Consider the following 24,409-nt stretch of genomic DNA (forward strand, 5'->3'; position numbering starts at 1 on the left):
CTAGGAGACTACTTACCTTTAAGACTACATCATATCCCTCTAATATAATCACTGCTTTGAAAATAATTTCTATGGTAGTCCCTTTCAGAACCTCAGGTCATTCAGTCATGATATATTTTTTAAGTGTAGACACACTTGTGATGTGAAATGTGGTAGAACTTCTGTTGCTTATGTTTTAACCCATTTCATTTCCTCTGTGCCACTCTAACACTGCCTTAATATTTAATGAAACAGTAAATGCTGGAAACACACAGCAGGTCAGGCAGCTTCTGTGGAAAGAGTTCACTTTTCATGTCAAGAACCTTTTGCCCCAGGTCTCTCTCCACACATACTTGTTATCACAACCTGGCCCTTAACTCTGATACAGGAAATTGTAGAATAATCCAACATAGGAGGCCATTCAGCCCAGCAAACACGCGCTTGCTGCTTGGAAGAACTATCTATGTCAAACTCTCCTGTTTTTTGCATATTTTCCCTTTCAAGTATTTATCCAATGGGTTTTTTCAGAATTCTCATTGATTCCTCTTCCACCAGCCTTTCCATCAGCACATTCTCAATTTCCCAGCGGCTCTTTGGGGTTAGGAAGGAGGGTGAAGATTACCACCACCAGTACAGACAGTGGGGACCCTACTGGCCTCTGCTAACAGCAAGAATAAAGATCAGGTCCAAAGATGCCGTTGACATTTTGAGCTTTTGCTGTGTGTCAACCGGCTTAATCAGGCACATGACTTGGCAACAAGGGAAGTTTGGGTGGCTGGGACAAGACACTATGGTTGATTTCCTCCTCTGCAGATGAGGCAAGCCTAGGTCTCTCTAAGTGCTCTCAATCCCAGTGATGTCAAATTGAAGGGGTGAGGCCTGACGCCGTGGATACCACAACTACATCTGAGGTGAGAGTTGTGCCGTCACATTAGAGACGTTGGTGACCTGGAATATTAAAGGCAGTTCTGATCGCCATACCATAGGAAGGACGTGATTAAGCCAGAGTGGGTGCAGAATAGCTTCACAAGAACATTGCCAGGACGAGGGTTTGTGATATAAGAAGAGGGTGGATAGGCTAAGGACACACAAGATACAATAGATGCTGGTCACCAAAATCTGCTGAAGGAACTCAGTGAATTCAGTCTGAAATAAGGTTGACCCAAAATGTCATGTCCCTTTCCCTCCACAGATGCTACCTAATCCATTGAGTTTCTCCAGCACTGGATAGACTGGGACTATTTTCCCTGGAGTGAGTGGGAGACAGAGGTTTATAAAATCATGAAGGGTGTTGAAAAGGTGGATGGTTACTATCTTTCCTCGAAGAGAGGGGGATCTAGAACCAGAGGACATAGATTTAACGTAAGAGGGGAAAGATTTAATTTGAATCTGAGGAGCTATGTGGGTGGAAGGTATATAGAACAAGCTGCCAGAGGTAGTTGAGAATAGAAGTTGGGATTTATGTTACAAAATTGTTTACAAGACGTCGGTGAGGCCACACTTGGAGTATTTAGGTTTGGTCACCCTGCCACAGGAAAAATGTCATTAAGCTGGAAAGAGTGAAGATTTATGAAGATGTTACCAGAATTTGAGGGCCTGAGCTATAGGGGGTGGTTGGATAAGCAAGGACTTTGTTCCTCGGAGCGCAGGAGGATGAGGGGTGATCTTGTAGAGTGTATAATATCATGAGGGGAATAGATAGGGTGAATGCACAGTCTCTTACCCAGAATAGGGGAATCAAGATCCAGAGGACATAGTTGAGAGGGGAAAGATTTAATAGGAATCTGAGTGAAAACTGTTTCACACAAAGGGTGGTGGGTGTACGAGCTGCCAGAGGAGGTAGTTGAGGCATGTACCATCACAATATTTAAAAGACATTTCGACAGGTAACATGAATAGGAAAGGTTTGGAGGGATATGGGTCAAACGCGGGTAGACACGACTAGCCCAATATGCGAAGATTTATGATACATTTGACAGGTAAATGGATAGGGTCGGTTTGGTGGGATGTGGGGCAGGCAGAAAGCAATGGGATCAGCAGCCATCTTGGTCAGCAGGGAGGAGATGGGCCGAGTGGCCTGTTTCCGTGCTGTATCACTCTCCACACGCTGCCATAACCTTGCCCCCTCGCCCGTGTTTCCACGCAGTGGCGGCGCCGCCGCCGGAGTCGCATCCACGGCGTCGGACCGTTAAACGGCCGGCAGCCATTACCGCTTCTTCCCGTGCTCGCCGAGACGTCACCGCTGACTGGCGTCACACCCTCCGCCGGCTGACGTCACGGGCAGATGACGTCACACAGATCACGTCATGGCCCGGCGCTCGTCACGTGATCACCCCCATCCCCCCTCCCCACCCTTCTCCTTTTAGTATTTAATGTTATTTTTTGTAAACTATTATTGTCTTTCCTGCTGACTAAAAGGTCACTTTAGCTTTACATCGTCCGCAGGGCCGCACGGATTAGTAAAATATAAACCGTTTCCAGCGCGCGTCCGGCGTTGCCATGGCAACCGAGAACGGCCGCTTCTGGCGTCGCGCTACAGAGGCACGTGAAGGAAGGCCGGGGACAGAGAGTGAGTGTGTGAGTGGAGCCCGGGGATAGAGAGAGTGTGAGTGGAGCCCGGGGAGAGAGAGTGGAGGCCGGGGAGAGTGAGTGTGTGTGGAGTCCGGGGATAGAGTGGACCCCGGGGAGAGAGAGAGAGAGTGAGTGTGTGGAGCCCGGGGAGAGAGAGTGGAGCCCGGGGGGGGGGGGGGGGGGGGGGGGGGGAGAGGGAGGGGAAGGAATGAGTGGATCGGGGGGGGGGGGAGAGAGGGAGAGAATGGACCCAGTGGGGAGGTGGAAGGAGAGAGTGGAGGGAGAAGAGGGAGTGTGGACAGAGGGGTTGGAGGGAGGGAGAGAGTGGACCCGGGGGGGGGATGGGGGAGGGGTGAGCGATGGACGGACCCACCTACCCCACCAATTAAACTCTTGACGACGAAGATTCTCAGTCTCTGTTGCTTCTGTGCAGGTCCTGTCTGTGAGGAAAAAACACCTTGAAACATGGCTTCTGAAACAGGACAGTCCACCCCGAAGCTGGCAGAGGCAGTGAGCTCGCAGAAAGCCTTGGGTAATGTCTTGAATGCCCTTAACTCGATTTAACATATCTTTGACGATTGTCCCCATCAATGTGATTAATTCAGAATTACATTCAATGACCCCCATGGCAGACAGTGTAGATAGATGGAGAGTGAAGCTCCCTCTACACTGTCCCATCACACACGTTGAATCAAATGAAAATACTGTTCGAAACATAGAAAAATAGGTGCAGGAGTAGGCCATTCGGCCCTTCGAGCCAACACCGACATTCAATATGATCAAGGCTGATCATCTAAAATCAGTACCCTGTTCCTGCTTTTCCCCCCATACTCCTTGATTCCTTTAGCCCTAAGAGCTAAATCGAACTCTTCTGAGTCTTGTATCATCTGCCAATTATTTGAACAAGAACTGGTGGTAACTGCGTGAACTTATTTCTCGGTAACTTGGTTATTATTGATCTGTTCCGTATCTGCAGCACCTTCTTTCTCACTCTCCTCTCACCCCCACCAATATAGTATCACAGGCGAGCTTGCAGTCTACGGAGAAACAAGAAGAAAAGGCAGACGTGCCCAAAGTCCCAGGTAGGTAATGATGCTGCAATGTTTTACGTGTTGCCTTTTTTTTGTAAGAGATTCAATAGAATTAATTGTTTGGAGAACTCGGAAAATATCAAAGAGTCTGGAGAATGCTATCGAAGAGCAGTCGCAGAGTAGCAGTCACAGTCAAGTGATCTTTAGTTTAGAGATACAGCATGGAAACAGGCTCTTTCACCCACCCAGTCCGCGCCGACCAACATTCCTGCACACTAGCACTGTCCGACAAAGTAGGGAAATTTACAATTAACATAAGCCAATTAACCTCCAAACCTGTACATCTTTGGAGCATGGCAGGAAACCAGAGCACCGATGGCCACGGGAGGGAGAACCTGCAACCTCCGTACAGACTGCGCCCGTAGTCAGGGTCGAACCCAGGTCCCTAGCGCTGTAAAGCAGCAACTCTACTGCTGCACCACCACGCCTTGTTGGTATACACAAGGAACGGCAGATGCTGGTTTTCAGAATCAGACACTAGGTGCTGGAGTAAAGGGGCTGTCCCACTTGGGCGACCTAATCCGCGATTCCAGAAGAGCGTCTTTGACTTTAAAGCTTGAGGGCACTCGCCTGGAAAGCCTCGAGCTGGATTGACTAGTTGAAACCGCGATCTGGATCCACCGAACCGCGAGCTGGATCTACCGATTGCACACACACACACACACAAAAATCGCGAAGGCGGGGGCCATGGAAAGCGGGGGAGCGCTGTCTGCGCGATGAAGAGGAAGGTAAATGGCTGCCCTCGACTGCCTGTAACTAAATAGCAACCCACTCCACTGCACTACGAGTTAAAAAGAACCATGCCGACCAAATTTTACTTGCTGAAAATGTTTCAACATTCTTAAAAATTTTCCGCAACCTAGCTGAGGCCACCAGTATTCGAGAACTTTCCTCGAGCATGAAGGAGAGTTCCAGCGACCTCATAGGACCTCCGAGAACCACGTGTCGACCATGCTGCAAGTTTGAAGGTCGAAGACACTCTTCTAAACTCGCAGATTAGGTCGCCCAAGTGGGACAGCCCCATTGACTCAGCGGGTCAGGCAGCATCTCAAGAGAATATGGATAGGTGGAATTTCAGATCAGGACTCTTCCTCACACTCAAGGGGAACTCTCCTTCATGCATGAGGGAAGTTCCCAAATACTCGTGGTCTCAGCTAGGTCGCGGAAAAATTTTCAGCATGTTGAAAACATTTCCGCAAGTAATATTTGGTTGGCATTGGTCTTTTTAACTCGTAGTGCAGTGGAGTGGGGTCGCTATTTAGTTACAGACAGTCGAGGGCAGTCGTAGGCAATCTCCTTCGCTGACTGGGCATTTTGATTGACTCATTGGAGTTTCAGGACCAAGGAAGACCTACCAGTAGGTAAAATGGCTGCTAAACGTTATTAAACTTCTTAAAAGTGTCACCCCCCCTACTCTCTCCCCCTACTCTCTCCCCCTACTCTCTCCCCCTACTCTCTCCCCCTACTCTCTCCCCCCACTCTCCCCCCCCCACTCTCCCCCCCCCCCCAACTCTCTCCCCCCCCCACTCTCTCTCTCCCCCCTCCCTCTCCACGCTCTCTAAAGGACTTACCGTACACTGTGGCAGCCGTTTACCTTCTTCATCGCGCAGACAGCGCTCCCCTGCTTTCCATGCCCCCCCGCCTTTGTGATGTGTTTGTGAGTGTGCGGCCGGTCGACCCAGCTTGCGATTCAGTCGATCCCTCGAGCTTGAAGGTCGAAGACACTCTTCTGCAATCGCGGATTAGGTCACCCAAGTGAGACAGCACCTTCAGTAGGTGACCTGAAACGTCACCTATCCATGCCCTCCAGGGATGCCGCCTGACCCGCTGTTACTCCAGCACTTTGAGTCTTTTTTTGCCAGAGGGGGTAGTTGAGGCAGGTACTAAAATAACATTTGAAATTCACTTGTTGATATTGTCAGAAATCCTGATAATTTTACAATTGGAGTCATAGTCATACAGCGTAGACTGAGTTTGGCCCAACTTGACCACACCGATCAACATGTCCATCTACACTAGTCCCACCTGCCTGCGTTTGGCCCATATCCCTATAAACCTTTCCTATCCCTGTCTAAATGTGTCTTAAATGTTGTTCTAGTACCAGCCTCAACTACCTCCCTTGATAGTCTGCACTGATTTTATTAACCTCAAAGGTCAACTCAGTCTCCTGCACTCCAGGAAGAAACGTCCCAATCTCTCCAACCTCTCCTGATAACTCAAGCCTCCAGTCCCGGCAACATTCCTGTGAATGCTCTTCGGTCCAACTCGCCCTCGCTAACCCAAGATGCCCCATCTACGCTAGTCCCTCCTGTGTGCGTTTGGCCCATATCCTCCTAAACGTTTCTATCCATGTACCTGTCCAAGTGTCCTTTAAATGTTGTTGTAGTATCTGCCTCAACTACCCCCCTCTGGCAGCTCGTTCCATACACCCACCACCCTCTGTGAAATTGTTGTCCCTCAGATTCCTGTTACATCTCTTCCCTCCCTCCCTCCCCTCCCATCACCATAAACCTATGCACTTTGGTTCTCAAATAGAGATGCAAGGGAGTGAAGCGATAGTGGTGGGTGATAGTGGACCGTGTTCTGGGCCAGCACACAGCGAGTCGCCACAGTCCGGCACCATCGGGGACTGATGTGAGAAAGGAGAATGTACAACCAAAACAGTTTCTGTTCTCTCCCACAGACTGCGTTCGGCGGCTAAAAGCAAATCGTAACCCGTTCAAGCTGCCCCGTGATTGTGATATCTTTACCCTTCGCGATATCGAGAGGGAAGAGAAAAGAAAGGTACTACTTCAACACCAGCTGCAAGGTGCAGGAACGACACTATACGCAGTTGGTCTACCTTTGACAGACAGCCCGCGGCTTTGAAACCGTGTAAAGAGAAGCCATTTGGCCCATTATGACCGTGGGGTAAAATTAAATGTCAAACCAATCCCATTAACCCTTCACTTTCCTCACTACCCTGTATCAATCCCGCACTAATCCTACTGCCCCGCTCTCTCCCCGCCGCCCTGTATCAATCCCACTGCCTAATCTGCTTCTTGCTTCTGGGAACCCAGGAAAAAGAGGAACAAAAGAAATTGAAGATTTACGAGAAGGTTACGTACGCCGCTCGTGTGAACGCGAAACACGGCAGACCACAGGTGGAGGAGGTGGAGCTGGAAGCTGACCCCGATGCAGAACACCGAGCCAACGTGAAGAAGCTCTCTGCGTTAAAAAGTGACCCCTCGTGGAAGGTTAAAGTCACGAGAGGTGAATTTGAGTAAAGCTCCCGTCTACCCCGTCCTCAGACACGGAGTGAAGCTCCATCCGCACCGCCCCATCACGCACTCAAAGTCAGACTTTCTCTCTCTCCTCTCCCCTCTGCCCCCTCCCCTCTCCCCGACCCTCCACCCCTATCACCCACCATCTCCCAGCAGGTTTGTAACTGTATGTTTCAGATCGTCACATCGAGAAGGAAACGTTGAATGATTACATCAACAAGAAGCGGGAGATGTTTACCCTTGAGGTAACTTCCTCACTATTTCAGCACTGATTCCCTTCGGCTCCTGCCATTTCTGGGTAACTCTGACGGCTGTTCACTCTCCTTGTTGATCCGAGCTGCAGTATCATAGAGTCGTCCAGCACGGAAACAGTGTCTTCTGCCCAACTGGCCCAAGATGACCCATCAAAACTAGTCCCACCTGCCTGCATTTGCCCCAGAGACGTCTAAACCTTTTCTATCCATGTTCCTGTCCAAGTGTCTTTTAAATATTGTTATTATCCGCAACTACCTCCTGCGGCAGCTGGATCTACATCCTCACCACACTGTGTGGAAAAAGTTGCCCCTCAGGTTCCTATTAAATTTGGACAGATATAGGGATAGGAAGGGTTTAGAGGGAAATGGGGCAAATGTGGGTAAATGGGACTAGCTCACTATGACAACTTGGTTCGCATGGACCAGGTTGGCCAACGGACCCGTTTCCATGCTCTACGGCTCGGAGTGCTCTATCCCTGGATTCCATTCATATCTGTGAAACTGTTGACCCATTACTTTACCTTAGAGACACAGCATGGAAACAGGCCATTCGGCCCATTGAGTCCATGCCAACCATCGATCACCTGTTCAGAGAGGAGTAAAATATATAGCCGGAGAGAGGGATTTGGGTGGTTGGGGATGGGGGAGGTGAAAGGGAGGGGGTAAATGGGAAATTGGGGATGAGGGTACGAAGGAGGGGAAAGGAGCAGAGTGACTGAAAGAGGGGGGGGGGGGGAGTGGGAGATGGGAGAGAAATGTGTGCACAGCAGGGTAGTCTGAAGTAGGGTTCCCCACCTTAAAGGTAGACACAAAATGCTGGAGTAACTCAGCAGGTGAGGCAGCATCTATGGAGAGAAGGAATTGGCGACGTTTCTGGTCGTTGAGACCCTTTCCCACATATACATCGTCTAACCATTTCCGCCAGATACTGTGCCAGATCTACTGAAGTCCTCCAGCACTGTGTTTTGCTCAAGATTCCAGCATCTGCAGTTCCTTGCGTCTCCATGGCTAGTTCCCTTTGCCTGCATTTGGTCCATGTTGTGATTTCTCACTCAGAAAGTCTCCCTCACTGCTGCATTTATAGGCCAACGCATATTTGCCTCCCTATTATGAGCGTAGCTAAAGGAAAGAAGGAGAAAGTTTACAGAAGATGTCCAGCAAGTTTTTTTCACCAGGGTGGTGGGTGCCTGGAACATGCTGCCAGGGTTGGTGGTGGTGCAGATACAATAGTGGTGTTTAAGAGACCTAGATAGACACATGGATATGCAGGGAACTGAGGGATATAGATCACATGCAGACACAGATTTGTTTAATTTGGCATCATGTTTGGCACGGACATTGTGGGCCAAAGAGCCTCTTCCTGTGCTGCACTGTTCCATGCTGCACGAATGTTTGCAGTAGCTGAGTGCCAGTCAGCGTGCTGTAGTAGGGATGTTTATGCAGCACGGCGTGGTGGAGGGTGATGTAGCCCTGCCCTGGTTCCTAACGCTGCCATGTTTGTCCAGTACTCGCTGACCATGAAGAAGGAGGAGATCAGGAAGCTGGAGGAGGCGGCAGCGGTGGAGGAGCTGAAGCTGCAGACGGCGGAGCGTTACCTGGAGGAGGACGCGGCCATGTTCGACGAGTTCCTCAAGGAGAACGACAAGAACTCTGTGCAAGCAATGCAGATGTAAATACAGAACTCTCTCCATTCCGCTAATAGACTAACAGCCCGTCCATAGAGTCAGTCTGGGGCGGCAAGGTGGCGCAGCGGTAGAGTTGCTGCCTCACAGCGCCAGACCCGAGTTCGATCCTGACTATGGGTGCTGTCTGTGTGGAGTTTGTACGTTCTCCCTGGGTTTTCCCCGGGTGCTCCGGTTTCCTCTCACACTCCAAAGACATGCAGGTTAATTGGCTTTGTTAAAAAATTATAAATTGTCGCTAGTCTGTAGGATAGTGCAAGTGTACGGGGTGATCGTTGGTCGACACAGACTCGGTGGGCCGAAAGGCCTGTTTCCGCGTTGTATCTATAAACTAAAAATAGAGTCCGGAAACAGGCCCTTCGGCCAACTTGCCCATGCCAACCAAGATGTCCCATCTACCCTCGTCCCACCTGCCACACATGTTCGGCCCTAACCGCATCGCTCCAAACCCTTCTTGTACTGATAATGTTCTGGTGCTGTGTGTAAAAATGGATTTCACTCTAGCTTGGTACATATGCCTTGTCCTGCCCCTCCTTTACCAGCTTTATTCATCCCCCCCCCCCCCCCCCCCTCCGCCCTCCACACAGTTAGTGAAAATAGCGATTTAAAAAAAAAGAGATTCGGGATCCCATTGTGACGTTGAACGCAGCTGACGGGCAAGGGCAAGTGGAAACGTTTTTTGTAAATTTTAAAATGTCAATAACTTGTAAAATATACCATCAATCTGAACAATATTTGGCTATTGCACACCCCAGGGCAATGGTGAAAAACTGCCAAAACATCAACCTATAACAGGAACGCCCACCACCAGAAACATCAAACTATCATAAACCTCAAACGATTTATGGGGGGGTACAGTGGCGCAGATGGCGGAGCAGCTGGCTCGCAGTTCGATCCTGACCTCGGGTGCTGCCTGTGTGTGCACGTTCTCCCTGTGACCGCGTGGGTTTCCTCCGGGTGCTGCAGTTTCCTACCACATCCCAAATACATGCGGGTTTGCAGGTTAATTCGCCCTCAGTAATTTGTCCCTATTGTGCAGGGAGTGGATGAGAAAGTGGGGATAACTTAGAACTGGTGTGAACGGGTGATCGATGTCGACATAGACGCAGTGGACCAAAAGGTTGATTCCGTGATGAAATTTTAAACTCAACTAAATATCCCATTAGTTTAGTTTAATTTTGTTTAGGCTATTGTCACATGTACTGAGGTAGAGGAAAAGCTTTTTGTTGTGTGCTACCCAGTCAGCAGAAAGACTACAAGCTGCCCATGGTGCACAGATACAGGATAATGGGAATAATGTTCAGTACAAAATAAAGTCCAGTAAAGTCGGATTAAAGATAGTCTGAGCGTCTCCAATGCGGTAGATGAGAGGTATGGGCAGGATCTCTCTCAGCTCGTGAGAATGTAAGTGTTGCTCCTGGTTGCTTTTACAGAGCGGAGCAGGAAACCAAAATGAAGCTGGAGAAAGTTGCAGAGTTGAAGAAGCTTTCCACCCAACTGATGGCCGTGAAGAAGTGAGTAACGCACCCATCTCTGGGGACGAGGGTGTGGAATTGATAACAAGGCCCGTGGGAGGGTTGGAGTGAGGGTGAGGTACTGGGGTCTTACTGCAGAGGATGTTTTTGGGAAGGGAGTTAGACCAAAGAATGTAAGCAGCAGAAGGAATCAATCTAAAGAAGGGGCCCGACCTGAAATGCCACCTATCCATGACCTCCAAAGATGCTGCCTGAGCCGCTGAGTTACTCCAGCACCTTGTGTCCTTTTATGTAAGAGTAGCTGTGCACAGTGCATCCACCCTGTCTGCTCTGCCATTGGTATTTTGGAGGATTTAAAATTGGGGACAAAGGAGGAATGGTGAGATATTTCTAAGTGTTGTGAATGTGGTGCTGATGTGGGAGGTTGTGGATTTGGAACTCCCCTACCCTGTGTCCACGTTTGTCCTGCCTCTCCCGTCTCCCAGCTTTCTTCCTCCCCCCCTCCCCCCTCCCCGCATAATCAGCCTGAAGGGTCCCGACCCGAAGCATCACCCATTCCTTCACTCTAGAGATGCTGCCAGTCCCGATGAGTTACTCCAGCATTTTGTGTCTACCTTTGATTTAAACCAGCATCTGCAGTTCTTTCCTACACGTGTTTAGTTGTCATATGTACCGGCAACATAAATTCCTACATGCAGCTGCTTCACAGGCCAGTAAACGCAATAACACACAGGTAAATATATACTAATCAATAATAGCAACCAGATCACAATAGTGTAAAACCGGTCCATAGTGCAACCAAAGACACAGTCCATAGAAGATTACCGTTGCTGAGGTTAGTGTTGTGCAATGATGGTTGCTGGGAAGAAGCTGTTCTTGAACCTGGCCACGGTTTTCAGGCTCCTGTACCTTCTTCCCAATGGTAGCAGCGAGATGAGAACGTGGCCAGGGTGGTGTGGGTCTTTGATGATGCCAGCTGTCTTTTAGAGGCCTCCAGTAGATCCCTTCGATGGTGGGGAGGTGAGTACCTGTGATGGGCCGGGCTGTGTCCACCGCTCTCTGTAGTCTCCTTCATTCCTGGGCGCTCGAGTTACTGAACCAGGCCGTGATGCAACCAGTCAGTGTGCTCTCCACCGTACACTTGTAGATGTTTGATAGAACATTCATTGACACACCGAACACATACCTGTATGGTGCTGCGCTCTTGATGGTTACAATTGAAGGGCCAAGTCAAGTTGAGTTTATTATGGTAACAGGTTTCCTCTACCCTGGGGAAAAAACTATGAGTGTTCACTTTATCCGTGCCCCTCATGATCTTGTACGCCTCAATAAGTTACCCCCCCAGCCTCCTGCGCTCCAAAGGAAAAAGTCGCTGCCTATCCAACCTCGCATGGTGAATCTCTCCTGCATACGTTCCATCTTATTGACACCACTTTACTTCTGTCCTTGCTTAACCCGCCAGTGATATCGTCAAGTTTGAGGAGACACTGAAGGATTACCGTGTGTACAGGGATTTTTTGATGAAACTATCCCCCAAGGAGTGGAGAGACGACAGAGAGAAAAAGAAGAAGGAAATAAAGCTGGCAAAAGTCAGTTCCAGAGAAGTTGCCAGAAAACTACCTCCGCCAGTCATTTCACGTGAGTATCAGCCAATCGGTGGCCACAGTGACGCTCCCTCAGTACTGCCCTTCCCATAGTGCGGCACTCCCTCAATACCCCCCCCTCCACAGTGGAGCGCTCCTTCAATACCCCCCCTCCCACAGTGTCGCTCCCTCAGTACTGCCCCTCCCAGTGTCGCTCCCTCAGTACTGCCCCTCCCACAGTGCAGCACTCGCAGTCTGCCCAACCTCTCCCTATAGCACAGGCTCTTGGGTCCTGGCAATATCCTCGTAAATCTTTTCCGCATCCTTTCCAGGATGACGTCCTTCTTGTAGCAGGGTGATCAAGACTGAGTACAATCGTCCAAGTGCCACCTCACCAACGCCTTGTACAACGTCCCAACTTCTACACTCAATACCCCAACTGATGAAGGCTAGCGTGGCAAAAGCATCCTTGACCACCCTGTCTACCTTGACACGACTTTTAGGGAACTATATACCTGCACCTCTAAATCCCTCTGCTCTACAACACTCTCCAGAGCTCTGCCATTCACTGCGAAGATTTGATTTCACAAAATGTGAGACCTTGCACTTATCTGAATTAAACTCCATTAGCCATTCGTTAGCCCACTTGCCCAGCTGATCAAGATCCTGCTGTATTTCTTGATAACCATCTTCATTGCCTATAGCATCACCAACTTCATTATCATCTGCAAGCTTACTAGTAGCTCCCTCCTAACGGTCCCATTTGGACAGGTCAGCGGGTAGCACTGCTGCCTCATAGCGCTAGAGATCTGGATTCAGTCCTGACCTCATGTGCTTTCTGTATGGAGTTTGCATATTTTTCCTGAGACCAAGTGGGTTTTATCTGGGTGCTCTGGGTTCCTCCCACATACCAAAGACAGCGGGTTTATAGGTTAATTGGCTTCTGTAAATTGCCGCTAATGTGCAGGAAAGTGCGTCAAAGGTAGACAGGGAATGTTGCAGAGCAGAGGGATCTAGGATTGCAGGTGCATAGTTCCATGAAAGTGGTGTCATGGGTAGATAGGAAGTGTTGTGTAACAGAGGGGTCTAAGAGTGGTCAAGAAGACTTGGCCTGCTGGCCGTCATCAGCAAGGGAGTTGAGTTCGGGACGTAATAAAATTTAACTGCGGATGCTGGTTTATACCAAAGATACAAAATGCTGCAGTAACTCAATGGGTCAGACAGCATCTCTGGAGATCACGGTTATGTTACGTTCAGTCTGAAGAAAGGTCCCGACCCGAGACGTCACCTATTCATGTTGTCCTGAGATGCTGTCTGACCTGCTGAGTTACTCCAGCACTTTGTGTCAATCTGAGTTGAGCCCAGTAGTTGGGACATTGTGTTGCAGTTGTACAGGACTTTAGGGGAGATGGGCAGAGGCTTGAGATATGGGAGTGTGTATTGATGCAGCTCTCCCTCCCTGTCCCCATCCCAGGCCAAGCCAGTAAGACGGGCATGCACTCCATATCAATCATGCGACAGGGATCGATAGGACCCAAGATCGCCACAGACTGGAGGAAGTAAGTGAGAGCGCGGTTCATGTGTTCATAGGTTCTAGGAGCAGAATTAGTCCATTAGGCCTATCTAGCCTGCTCCGCCATTCAATCATGGCTGATCTATCTTTCCCTCTCAACTCCATTCTCCTGCCTTCTCCCCATAACCCCTGACACCCGCACAAATCAAGAACCTATCAATCTCCACCTTTAAAATATCCAATAGCTTGACCTCAACAGCCGTCTGTGGCAATGAATTCCACTGAATGACCACCCTCTGACTAAAGAAATTCCTCCTCGTATCCGTTCAAAAGGTATGTCCTTTTATTCTGAAGGTGTGCCCTCTGATCCTAGACTATTCCATTAGTGGAAACATGCTCTCCACATCCACTCTCTCCATGCCTTTCACTATCCGGTAAGCTTCAATGAGGTCCCTCATTATCAGTGAGAGACCTACAGTGCATGGGGAGGTGGAGGAGACACGTGGCAGTGGTGGGGGGGAGGGAGACTGCTGCAGGAGTTCATCCAAAACACACCCGGTTGTCAGCCTAATTGGTCCAAGTGGAGAGCGTCTGCCGTCTGTCTGCCAGCGACACACCAGAAAGCCACCGCTGGAGCCAGAGTTGAAGCCGCTAACCATCACCGCCCCGCCATTCTGTCTTCTCCCCTCTCCCGTCAGGCAGAAGATACAAAAGTTTGTAAGCACGCACTATCAGATTCCAATAACACCTTATCAGACAACTGAACAGTCTTTAGACTTTAGAGTTACAGAGTGGAAACAGGCCCTCCGGCTCACTGAGTCCGTGCCAACCAGCAATCATCCTGTACCCTAGCACTATCCTACACACACACACACACAAGGGACAATTTCAAATTTTACTGAAGCCAATTAACCTACAAACCCACAGACAGCACCCGTAGACACGATCGAACCTGGGTATCCAACGCAGTAAGGCAGCAACTCTACCGCTGCACCATTGTGCCGCCCCCTCTACTAACCTCTTCCATCGGGGAGAAGATATAAAAGCTTGAAAGCGCATACCGCCAGACTCAGGAATAGCTTCTTTACCCCCCCCCCCCCCTGTTATCAGACTACTGAACGGCCCTCCCATAAACTAGGGTGTCGTCCCGATATTTCAACCCACCTTATTGCAGACCATTTTCTCTGTAACTAAGGCTATAATGCTGTAACACTATATTCTGCATTCTGGTGTTTTTTCTCTTTGCACTACCTGTTGTACTTGTGTGAGGGTCGACAGTACTCGTGTATGGGATGATTTGACTGAATGGCACGCAGGGTTTCCCCTGTATCTCAGTATGTGGCAATAATACATCACCAGCAATATTGCTGTCAGCATCGAACGTGGACAGCTTGGCTGGATCTCCCGGATGGAGTCGGAGAGGGCTGAGGAGAGGGTGCAGATTCTAACCCCCAGCCAACCCATTAACTCTTTGTTTTCCGTTCCCCTCAAGGAGCAGTGCAGTTTCCATCGAGTCGAAGTCCGAAGAACAGGAGTGGTCTGATAGTGATGAGGTTTGTCTACTTCTGACTCCCACTCCACCTCAGACTCTCAATCACCACTAAATCATAGTGTCATACAGCATGGAAACGGGCCCTTCAGCCCACACCGACCAACATGCCCCAACTACACTAGTCCCACCCACCTGTGTTTGACCCATATCCCTCTAAACCTGCCCTTGCTGTGTACCTGTCCGAATCTTGCTTAAACATTGCAACTCTACCTGCTGGTTAACCTGAAGTTTGCCACTGATCTTCCCTCATCCCATTCCCTTGGCCCCACAGGCTGTTTCACCATGGGGGCATCACTGCGTCCCCTTTCCCTTCCCCGCTTCCGCGCACACGGGATGGAACTGGGGTGGGAGGGGGCAGGGACACGGGGACCACGGCTGCTGTTCTCCTCTCCTCACTGACCCCTGGTTTTCCACAGGAGCCGGAACTTTACTTCACGGATCCCAAGCAGCTGCTGGACATCTACACGGAGCTGGAGGAGCAGAACCTGTCCCTCATCTTGAACTCCCAGGAGACCGAGGAGGCGGTGGAAGAGATCAAGCAGGCCATGGCAAATGCACAGCATAAAATGTACCCCATCTTGCTCCTAGTTATCAAGTCCTACTGTGTTCTCCTACCTTCTCCAGCTATGCATCCTCCTCCACCCACTCCCCTCATAGTTCTAGAGTCTTACCGTGTGGAATTAGGCCATTTGGCCCAACTTGCCCATGCTGACCAACACGTCTCATCTAAACTAGTCCCACCTGCAGCATTTGGCCCATATTCCTCTAAATCTATCTTATCCACGTACCTATCAAAATGTTTCTTAAATGTTGTTATAGTCCCTGCCTCAACTATCTCCTCCGGCAGCCCAGCGTGGGAGAAAAAAAAAGTTGCCCCTCAGCTTCCCATGAAATCTTCCCCCTCCCCCCCTCACCTTAAGCCTATGTCTTCTGGTTCATCATTCCCCTACTCTGGGTAAAAGACTGCATTCAGTCCTGTCCTTCTGAACATCTGATTATTCTCACTCCACCACCGTCTATCGTGCCTTCAGCTGGCCAAACCCGAGGTCAGGAATCCCCTCCCTAAACCTCTTCCCTCACCCTCCATTGCTTTACAAACTCCTTAAACATGCACTTTCATTAAGACTTTGGTCACCTGCTCAATAAATGTTAGTTGCCCAGTGTCGCCCCTCACATAGCCATGTCAGTGGAAAGACTGTACATGATTACAATCGAGCCGTCACAATGTACCAATACATGATAAAGGGAATAATGTTTCATGATAGGTAAAGTCCGCTTTCTAGTTGGTGATTAGATGTTTCAGTTGCCTGATAACAGCTGGGAAGAAACTATCCCTGAATCTGGAGGTATGTGTTTTCACACTTCTCCACCTCTTGCCTGATGGGAGAGGGGAGAAGAGGGAGTGACCAGGCAAATGGGACTTTCTCAGCTATGAATCCTGGTTAGCACAGGCGAGTTGGGCCGAAGGACCTGCTTGCAGGCTCCGCGTGCAGGGGTTTTTGGAACTGGAGATGGTGTAACGAGTGCTTCGTCTGACAGGACCTGCGAGACGGATTTCCTGAAGCAGCAGCTGAACGTATTGAACGAGGCAGTGGCCAAGGAGGAGAGCAGGGCTGCTGAGCTGGAGCTGAAGGCCAAGATGTTCTCCTTCAGCCAGAACACCATCGAGGATCAGGTAACCCTCCCCCTTGTCTCTGGTTGGGGTCCCACCAAGGTCATAGGGCTACACCATCTCCCTGTCCCTCTCTCCACTGACGCATCGTGGCTGCATCCTCCACACAATCTCCAGGAAGGATGTGGAGGTTTTGGAGAGGGTGCAGTAGTGATTTACTAGAATGCTGCCTGAATTAACACAATCCCGTTTCAAGATCTGAGTGATTTCAAGATAGAAATTTATTAGAAATTTTCGGTGGTCAGCAAGAAAGGTAAGGGATCTGAGGAGTGAGTGCGTAGATCAGGCCAAGATCAGATCAGCTGTGAGCTTGTGATAGCAGACTCCAGGGGGACAAATGGCCAACTCTGGATAGGAAGGGCCAAATGGGACTAGCCCAGTGAACCAAGGAGTAGAACATAGAACAGTAAAGCACAGGAACAGGCCCTTCAGCCCACAATGTTTGTGCCAAACATGATGCCAAGTTCAATTGATCTCATCTGCCTGCACATGATCCATATATCTCTATCCTCTGCATTTCCATGTGCCTATCCTAAAAGCCTCAAACACCACTATCTAATCTCCCTCCACCACCACCCGGGGCAGTGTGCTCCAGCCCCCCCCCCCCCCCCCCACATTTGCCCTCCATATCTCCATTAAACTTTCCCCCTCTCACCTTATAGCTATGCCCTCTAGTGTTGGATATTTCCACCCTGGCTGTCTACACCATCCATGCCCCTCCTAATTATATATATTTCTATCGTCTCCCCTCAACTTCTGATGTTCCAGAGAAAACTATCCAACTTCTCCCTGTAGCTGAAAATCTCTAATACAAGATCTGAAGAAGGATCCTGACCCAAAGCGTCACCTATCCATGTTCTCCAGAGATGCTGCCTGGCCCGCTGAGTTTCTCCAGCACTTTGTGTCTATCTTTGGTATAAACCAGCAACTGCAGTTCTTTTTTATTAGAATTCTGGTAAACCTCCTCTGCACCCTCTCCAAAGCCTTCACATCCTTCCTTTTAACGGGATGCCCAGAACTGCACACGATACTCCAAACGTGGCCTGACCAAAGTCCTCTAGAGCTGCATCCTAGTGACACAAAGTGCTGGAGTAACTCAGTGGGTCAGGCAGCATCTCTGGAGACAAGGAATAGGTGACGTTTCGGGTCAGAACTCTTCTTTAGATTATAGAGTTGCACCCTTTAGAACTGAATGGACAAGGTGGGTTGAAGGGCTGTTCCTGTGCTGTACAGCTCTCTGCCTCCCGTTTCTGTCCATGTACCACTCACTGACATCTGCTGCTACCCCCCCCCCCCCCCCCCTCTCTCTCTCTCTCTCTCTGACCCCAGGATAAAATGCTGGAGGCTCTGGATCAGAAGGTGATGGAGGTTTACCGGTCGTGCATCGGAGAGAACGAGGCCAACATGAGCACGCTGCAGATGCTGACCAGCATCGAGAACTACCTGGAGGACCTGTTTGAAAGCATGGAGAAACTGCCCCGGGAGAAGGTGGAATTGGCCGAGAAGAACAAGGATAAGGAGAGGAGGATGAGGTAGGGGGAGCAGGACAGTGAGGTGACCAGGCTCGTGGGCCACACTGGTACCAAAACGCTGCTGAACGCACCCAATCTTTCATTCCCGGTTGAAAAAAACGGGAAAATAAGTGTAAACCAGACGGGGGCTGATCTATCTTTCCCTCTCAACCCCATTCTTCTGCCTTCTCCCCGTAACCCTTAACACCTGTACTCATCAAGAACCTGTCAAACTCTGCTTTAAAAATACCCAATGACCTGTCCTCCACAGCCGTCTGTAGTAATGAATTCCACAGATTCACCACTCTCTAAAAATAAATTCCTCATCACCTTTCTAAAGGCACGTCCTTTTATTCTGAGTCCATGGAGTTTACTGTGGGGAAAGGTGAGGTTATCTACCTTGTTGCGAAGCATGGCATGTTTTGGAAAGCTGGAAGATTACTAAATGTAATGAGTCACACAACATGGAAACTAGCCCTTCAGCACAACCTGTCCATGCTGACCAAGATGCCCCATCTGCACAAGTCCTATTGGCCTGCATTTGGCCCATATCCCTCTTAACCTTTACTATCCATGTACCTGTCCAAATATGTGTTAAATGTTGTGCCAGTACGTGCTTCAACTACCTCCTCTGGCACCATGTTCCCTGTACCCACCACCATCCAAGTGAAAAGGTTCCTCGGGTTCCTATTAAATCTTACCCCTCTCACCTTAAACCCATGTTCCTCTGGTTCTTGATTCCCCTACCCTGAGAAAAGGACTGTGCAGTCACCCTATCTATCCCCCTCATGATTTTATCACCTCTATACGATCACACCTCAGCCTCCTGTGCTCCAAGGAATAAAGTCCTATCAATAGGGTAAAGGAGATTAGGGCCTTAAATCTCAGATGCAAGGTTTCCCCCCCACTCTTGTAGGATTTTCAATTCTTTTTAATAGCTTTCAATTTGGTTTTGCTACTGCAAGCGAAAAAATACTGCAGGGTGCATGTTATATTGTTTGACAGAGATGGCTGGACAAATGTTATTACAAGCAACTGCTTGTCAATTTAAATGACCTAAGGGGTTGTGACTGAAACATTTTATTTTCCGAGACTCTTTATTTTCCCAAAGGCAGCCTTTTTCTATTTGTTGATTTCCAAAGTAACTATTAAGTGGTTCACTAGTTCCTAATCGAAAGACCCGATTCATTTTGCAGAATACAAATAGCATCCCCTAATCCATCCATCGTTTTATCAATTCATGGTGTAGAAACAGACGTCATAGCAGAACTTTCTGCACCTGATGGCACTGCACAGTGTACGCAGTGATAGTTCCTGCCTCACAGCACCAGAGATCAGAGTTTGATCCTGACTACGGGTGTTGTCTATACGTAGTTTGTACGTTCTCCCTGCGACCGCGTGTGTTTTCTTCAGGTGCTTCGGTTTCATCCCACACTCCAAAGTAGCACAGATTTGCAGGTTAATTGGCTTCGGTAAAAATTGTAAATTGTCCCTAGTATGTAGGGCAGTGATAGTGTACGGGGTGATCGCTGGTTGGTGCTGACAGGGCCTGTTTCCGTGCTTTATCTCAAAAGTAAACTAAACAGCCCAATCACCATCCAGGTCAACTCTGGATGTTGGGTCCAAGCTTGGTGAGTGGTGGTCACTCACAGCAAGGTAGGACCCTGGGAATGTGGGCACCAGTTGATCCAACATCTTGTCAAAGCCCCCAGAGGGGTCTCACTGCCACTCTGTTTGTCACACAGGTTGAGGGAGGAGAAACTGAGGGAAGAGAAGCTTCACCAAGAGGAACGGGTCCATCGGGCAATGCTCAGATCACAGGCCGAACACCAGAAGAAGGTAGGGTAAACCCTCCCCTCTCCCACTTCCCTCTCCTCTCCCCCCCCCCCTCCCCTCTCTCTCCCTTCCCCTCCCCCCTCCCCACTGTGTGTTCAGATCAATGTGCGATGAGTTCAATTTGTTGCTGAGAAATGGGAAGTCTTGCAGTTTGGTGGGAAGGAGGAGGCAACTAATCAAGAGCGATAATTCTGGAAGGGGTGAAACAGAAAGATCTGGGATATGTACTGTATAATGTCCTCCATAATGTTTGGGATAAAGACCCATCATTTATTTATTAGCCTCTGTACTCCACAATTTGAGATTTGGGATAGAAAAAAATCACATGTGGTTAAGTGCACATTGTCAGATTTTAATAAAGGCATTTTTTATACATTTTGATTTCACCATGTAGAAATTACAGCTGTGTTTATACATAGTCCCCCATTTCAGGGCACCATAATGTTTGGGACACATGGCTTCACAGGTGTTTGTAATTGCTCAGGTGTGTTTAATTGCCTCCTTCATGCAGGTATAAGAGAGCTCTCAGCACCTAGTTTTTCCTCCAGTCTTTCCATCACCTTTATAAACTTTTATTGTTGTTCATCAACATGAGGACCAAAGTTGTGCCAATGAAAGTCAAATAAGCCATTATGAGACTGAGAAACAAGAATAAAACTGTTAGAGACATCTGCCAAACCTTAGGCTTACCAAAATCAACTATTTGGAACATCATTAAGAAGAAAGAGAGCACTGGTGAGCTTACTAAATGCAAAGGGACTGGCAGGCCAAGGAAGACCTCCACAGCTGATGACAAAAATTCTCTCTATAATAAAGAAAAATCCCCAAACACCTGTCCGACAGATCAGAAACACTCTTCGGGAGTCAGGTGTGGATTTGTCAATGGCCTCTGTCTGCAGAAGACTTCATGAACAGAAATAGAGGCTACACTGCAAGATGCAAACCACTGGTTAGCCGCAAAAATAGGATGTCCAGGTTACAGTTTGCCGAGAAGTAAAAAGAGCAACCACAGTTCTGGAAAAAGGTCTTGTGGACAGATGAGACGAAGATTAACATATCACAGTGATGGCAAAAGCAAAGTATGGAGGAGAGAAGGAACTGCCCAAGATCTAAAGCATAGCACCTCATCTGTGAAACACAGTGGTGGGGTTGTTATGGCCTGGGCATGTATGGCTGCTGAAGGTACTGGCTCACTATTCTTCATTGATGATACAACTGCTGATGGTAGTAGCATAATGAATTCTGAAGTGTATAGACACATCCTATCTGCTCAAGTTAAAACAAATGCCTCAAAACTCATTGGACAGCAAGACAATGATCCCAAACATTCTGCTAAAGCAACAAAGGAGTTTTCAAAGCTAAAAATTGGTAAATTCTTGAGTGGCCGTCAATCACCCGATCTGAACCCAATTGAGCATGCCTTTTATATGCTGAAGAGAAAACTGAAGGGGACTAGCCCCCAAAACAAGCATAAGCTAAAGATGGCTGCAATATAGGGCTGGCAGAGCATCACCAGAGAAGACACCCAGCAACTGGTGATGTCCATGAATTGCAGATTTCAAGCAGTCATTGCATGCAAAGGATATGCAACAAAATACTAAACATGACTACTTTCATTTACATGACATTGCTGTGTCCCAAACATTATGGTGCCCTGCAGTGGGGGGGACTATGTTACAACATTTTGAGATTTTAAAAATCAAGTCTGCAATTTATCCCATCAGATAAAGCATAAAATGAAATGTAATTTGACACCCAATTCACTTTCATATCTTCAGTATTATAAAAGTTATGGCTATTTTCATGCTCGGAAATTAGCATCTTGTTCCCTATTGCTTTTCCATTGACTTCACACAAAAGCTGTGATCGAGGACAGTCAAAAGCCCATAACTTTCTTAAAAATCAAGAGAACTGAATGAAATTTTCAATTATTATAGATTGAAACATTCTGAAACAAATATAAAACATCTTACTTGGATAACCTGAAATTAAAGCATATAATTAGTTAGTTACCTAATTGTAGTTAATTACTAAATTGACGGACGGAAATAGTAATAAACACCCAGACTGCCTTGAAAATTCAAAAATGTGATATTCTCAAGATCAGAACTTTAATATTATTGTATAATATGCTGTAAATCCGTAACAGATAGGTAAATAAATTACAATTTCTAGCAATAGACCAAGTCTTTATGGAGAAGATCAGTTGCTAGCCGGTACATTGGCATATCATAATCAGTAGCATCATCATACTCCTCAGATTGTAACCAATAAGCAACCCTGTCCACCTTGTTTTTCCACATCTTTTCAATTTTGGCATTGTAAACTACAATTTTTTGCTCTTCAAACCACACATGACATGCCTTTCTGCCCATTACTTTCCCATTAACAATGTCCTGTAGATTCCACAATTTCTTAAGAAAAGGATTTTTTTTTTTAATAGCCTAAGTATCCAAATAACAAACTAATCCCATTCACACAAGAATTCACAATATAACATGATTTTTAAATCTCACTGTCATGAATTTATATCCCAGATGGAAGGAATTTAATGTTTAATTCCCATAAATTAATCTAGAAACATCCACTCAATATAATTTAAATTATTATTTTTTTGCACAATACATGGGACTAAAACTGATATTTAGTATAAAAATATTGACTATGGGTAGACAATAACACAAAATATAGACGATTTAGATGCTCTTATGACATGATTGTCCAAAAAAAAAGCATTTAAATCATCTTGTGAGTGGGTGTTTCTGGGATCGATTGGAACGTTGCATTTGCGATGAATTTGAACCCCATATCGGCAGGAAAAACACTGCCGGTTTGTATGGGGCCCAAATCACATTTTCGCATCGTAAAATGTGATTAAAGTCATCCCAAGAAACAAGTTTATGTTTAAAATAGACGACTTGCATTTTGTTTTGTCCCGTTCATGTGATCCGTCACGTTGTAGGCGTCGAGGGCGTTAGTAGCCGCTTTTTATTTTAATGTAATTATTAAATTGTCTCGCGATTAAATAAATTTAAAAAATCGGGAACGGAAGTCCGATCGATTGTTCGTCAGCAGCTGACAGCCGAGGAAGTCCGCCTCCGATAAGCAGGAGAAAACGGCATTTTAATCCCGCACCCCCTCAAAGGCGCCAAAGTTGCACACACGGCCAGTGGCAGAACTGTAGCGCCACTGAAGGTAGGTTTTGTAACATCGCTAATGTATATACACTGCTGTAATTTCTACATGGTGAAACCAAAATGTATTAAAATGGCCTTTATTAAAATCTGACAATGTGCACTTTAACCACATGTGATTTTTTTTCTATTACAAATCTCAAATTGTGGAGTACAGAGGCAAATAAATAAATGATGGGTCTTTGTCACAAACAGTATGGAGGGCACTGTATAAAGCTGCTAGGGCAGGAGGGATGTGCTCAGGGAGGTGAGGAGCGGATCAGGGTGACTGGTGGGGTGGGAGAGATGTGTTTGCACCAGGGTGGGGGTATGGGTTGGTGGGGAGGTGTGGAGGGAGAGAAAGGTGGCAGGATAGTGGGAGAAATGGGTGCCCGCCAGAAAGAGAGGGCAAGGCAAAAAGGGGGGGGGGGGGAGGCTTAATTACTTAAAATTAGAAAATTCAATGTTCATACTGCTGGGTTGTAAGCAACACAAGCAGAATATGAGGTACTGTTCCTCCAGTTTGTGTGTGGCCTCACTCTGGCAATGGAAGAGGCCCAGGGCAGAAAGGTCAGTGTGGGAATGGGGGGAGATGAAATGGCTAGCATCCAGGAGATCCAGCAAGCGTTGGGACAAATGGTCACTGAGTGTCCACTCCGTTGGATTTTTGGTACTTTGTGGATTACGGAGTTTTCAGTGCTGTGGGGAGCGGGGGCTGGATTGAGAGTACGGACGTGAGGGGTCGAGTGTTACACTGTAGCCTCCTCTGCTTCCATCGGGTGAAGTTAAATGCCTTCCCTGCCTGTGTCTGCAGACGGGTCGGAGGTTGGTGTATCGGTCTGAGCCCCCCCCGATAAAGGAATCGAAGCAGCAAGTCCAAGACACCACTGACCAGCAGAAGGAGGAGGAGGAGTACTACTTCAGCATGTAAACACCACCGGCGCTGAAGGTACGACTGTGAACTTGTGCCTCCACGTTGAACACTCTGCTGGCTGAGTCGAGCAGTTCAGGCAGGCTGTGACCTTTGCAACCCATCAACTTGTTTCCAAAGACTTGTGCAGCTCACCCCGAGGGGTGGGGAGAGCAGGATTCGACACCCAGCTCGTGCAGATTTAAACGTTTGTGTTTCCCGCAATGGTTATTAAAGATAAGGTTACCCCTCCCTTTCACATTTGGTACCGTGTCTGACTGAATTCAAACCAGGTTGAAATACCAGACCACGGGGTTGACGTTTCGTTTAGTTTAAAGATACAG

At 47.9% G+C, this 24,409-nt stretch overlaps 1 protein-coding gene across 1 annotated transcript; it reads left to right on the forward strand.

Moving 5' to 3' along the window:
* Positions 1-2,928: 2,928 nt before the first annotated feature.
* Positions 2,929-24,322, forward strand: cfap100 (cilia and flagella associated protein 100). The gene is made up of 15 exons (XM_033036947.1): positions 2,929-3,082; positions 3,567-3,632; positions 6,325-6,425; positions 6,701-6,893; positions 7,082-7,149; positions 8,664-8,827; positions 10,274-10,354; positions 11,778-11,953; positions 13,373-13,457; positions 14,904-14,964; positions 15,380-15,531; positions 16,503-16,638; positions 17,965-18,167; positions 19,892-19,985; positions 23,970-24,322. Exons 1-15 carry the CDS (start codon positions 3,016-3,018, stop codon positions 24,084-24,086), a joined length of 1,764 nt encoding a protein of 587 aa, XP_032892838.1. The 5' UTR covers positions 2,929-3,015; the 3' UTR covers positions 24,087-24,322.
* The last annotated feature ends 87 nt before the right edge of the window (positions 24,323-24,409 follow it).

Source organism: Amblyraja radiata, chromosome 18 (genome assembly GCF_010909765.2).
Source record: "Amblyraja radiata isolate CabotCenter1 chromosome 18, sAmbRad1.1.pri, whole genome shotgun sequence".
In the NCBI taxonomy this organism is placed as follows: Eukaryota; Metazoa; Chordata; class Chondrichthyes; order Rajiformes; family Rajidae; genus Amblyraja; species Amblyraja radiata.

What these genes read in the sequence shown, in the direction of transcription:
- cfap100 (XM_033036947.1), top strand. Translation starts at nt 3,016, where the DNA reads ATGGCTTCTGAAACAGGACAGTCCACCCCGAAGCTGGCAGAGGCAGTG. An exon ending in AGAGGGAAGAGAAAAGAAAG is followed by an intron (nt 6,426 to 6,700) that starts GTACTACTTCAA and finishes CTGGGAACCCAG; the next exon opens with GAAAAAGAGGAACAAAAGAA. An exon ending in ACCTCCGCCAGTCATTTCAC is followed by an intron (nt 11,954 to 13,372) that starts GTGAGTATCAGC and finishes TCCCCATCCCAG; the next exon opens with GCCAAGCCAGTAAGACGGGC.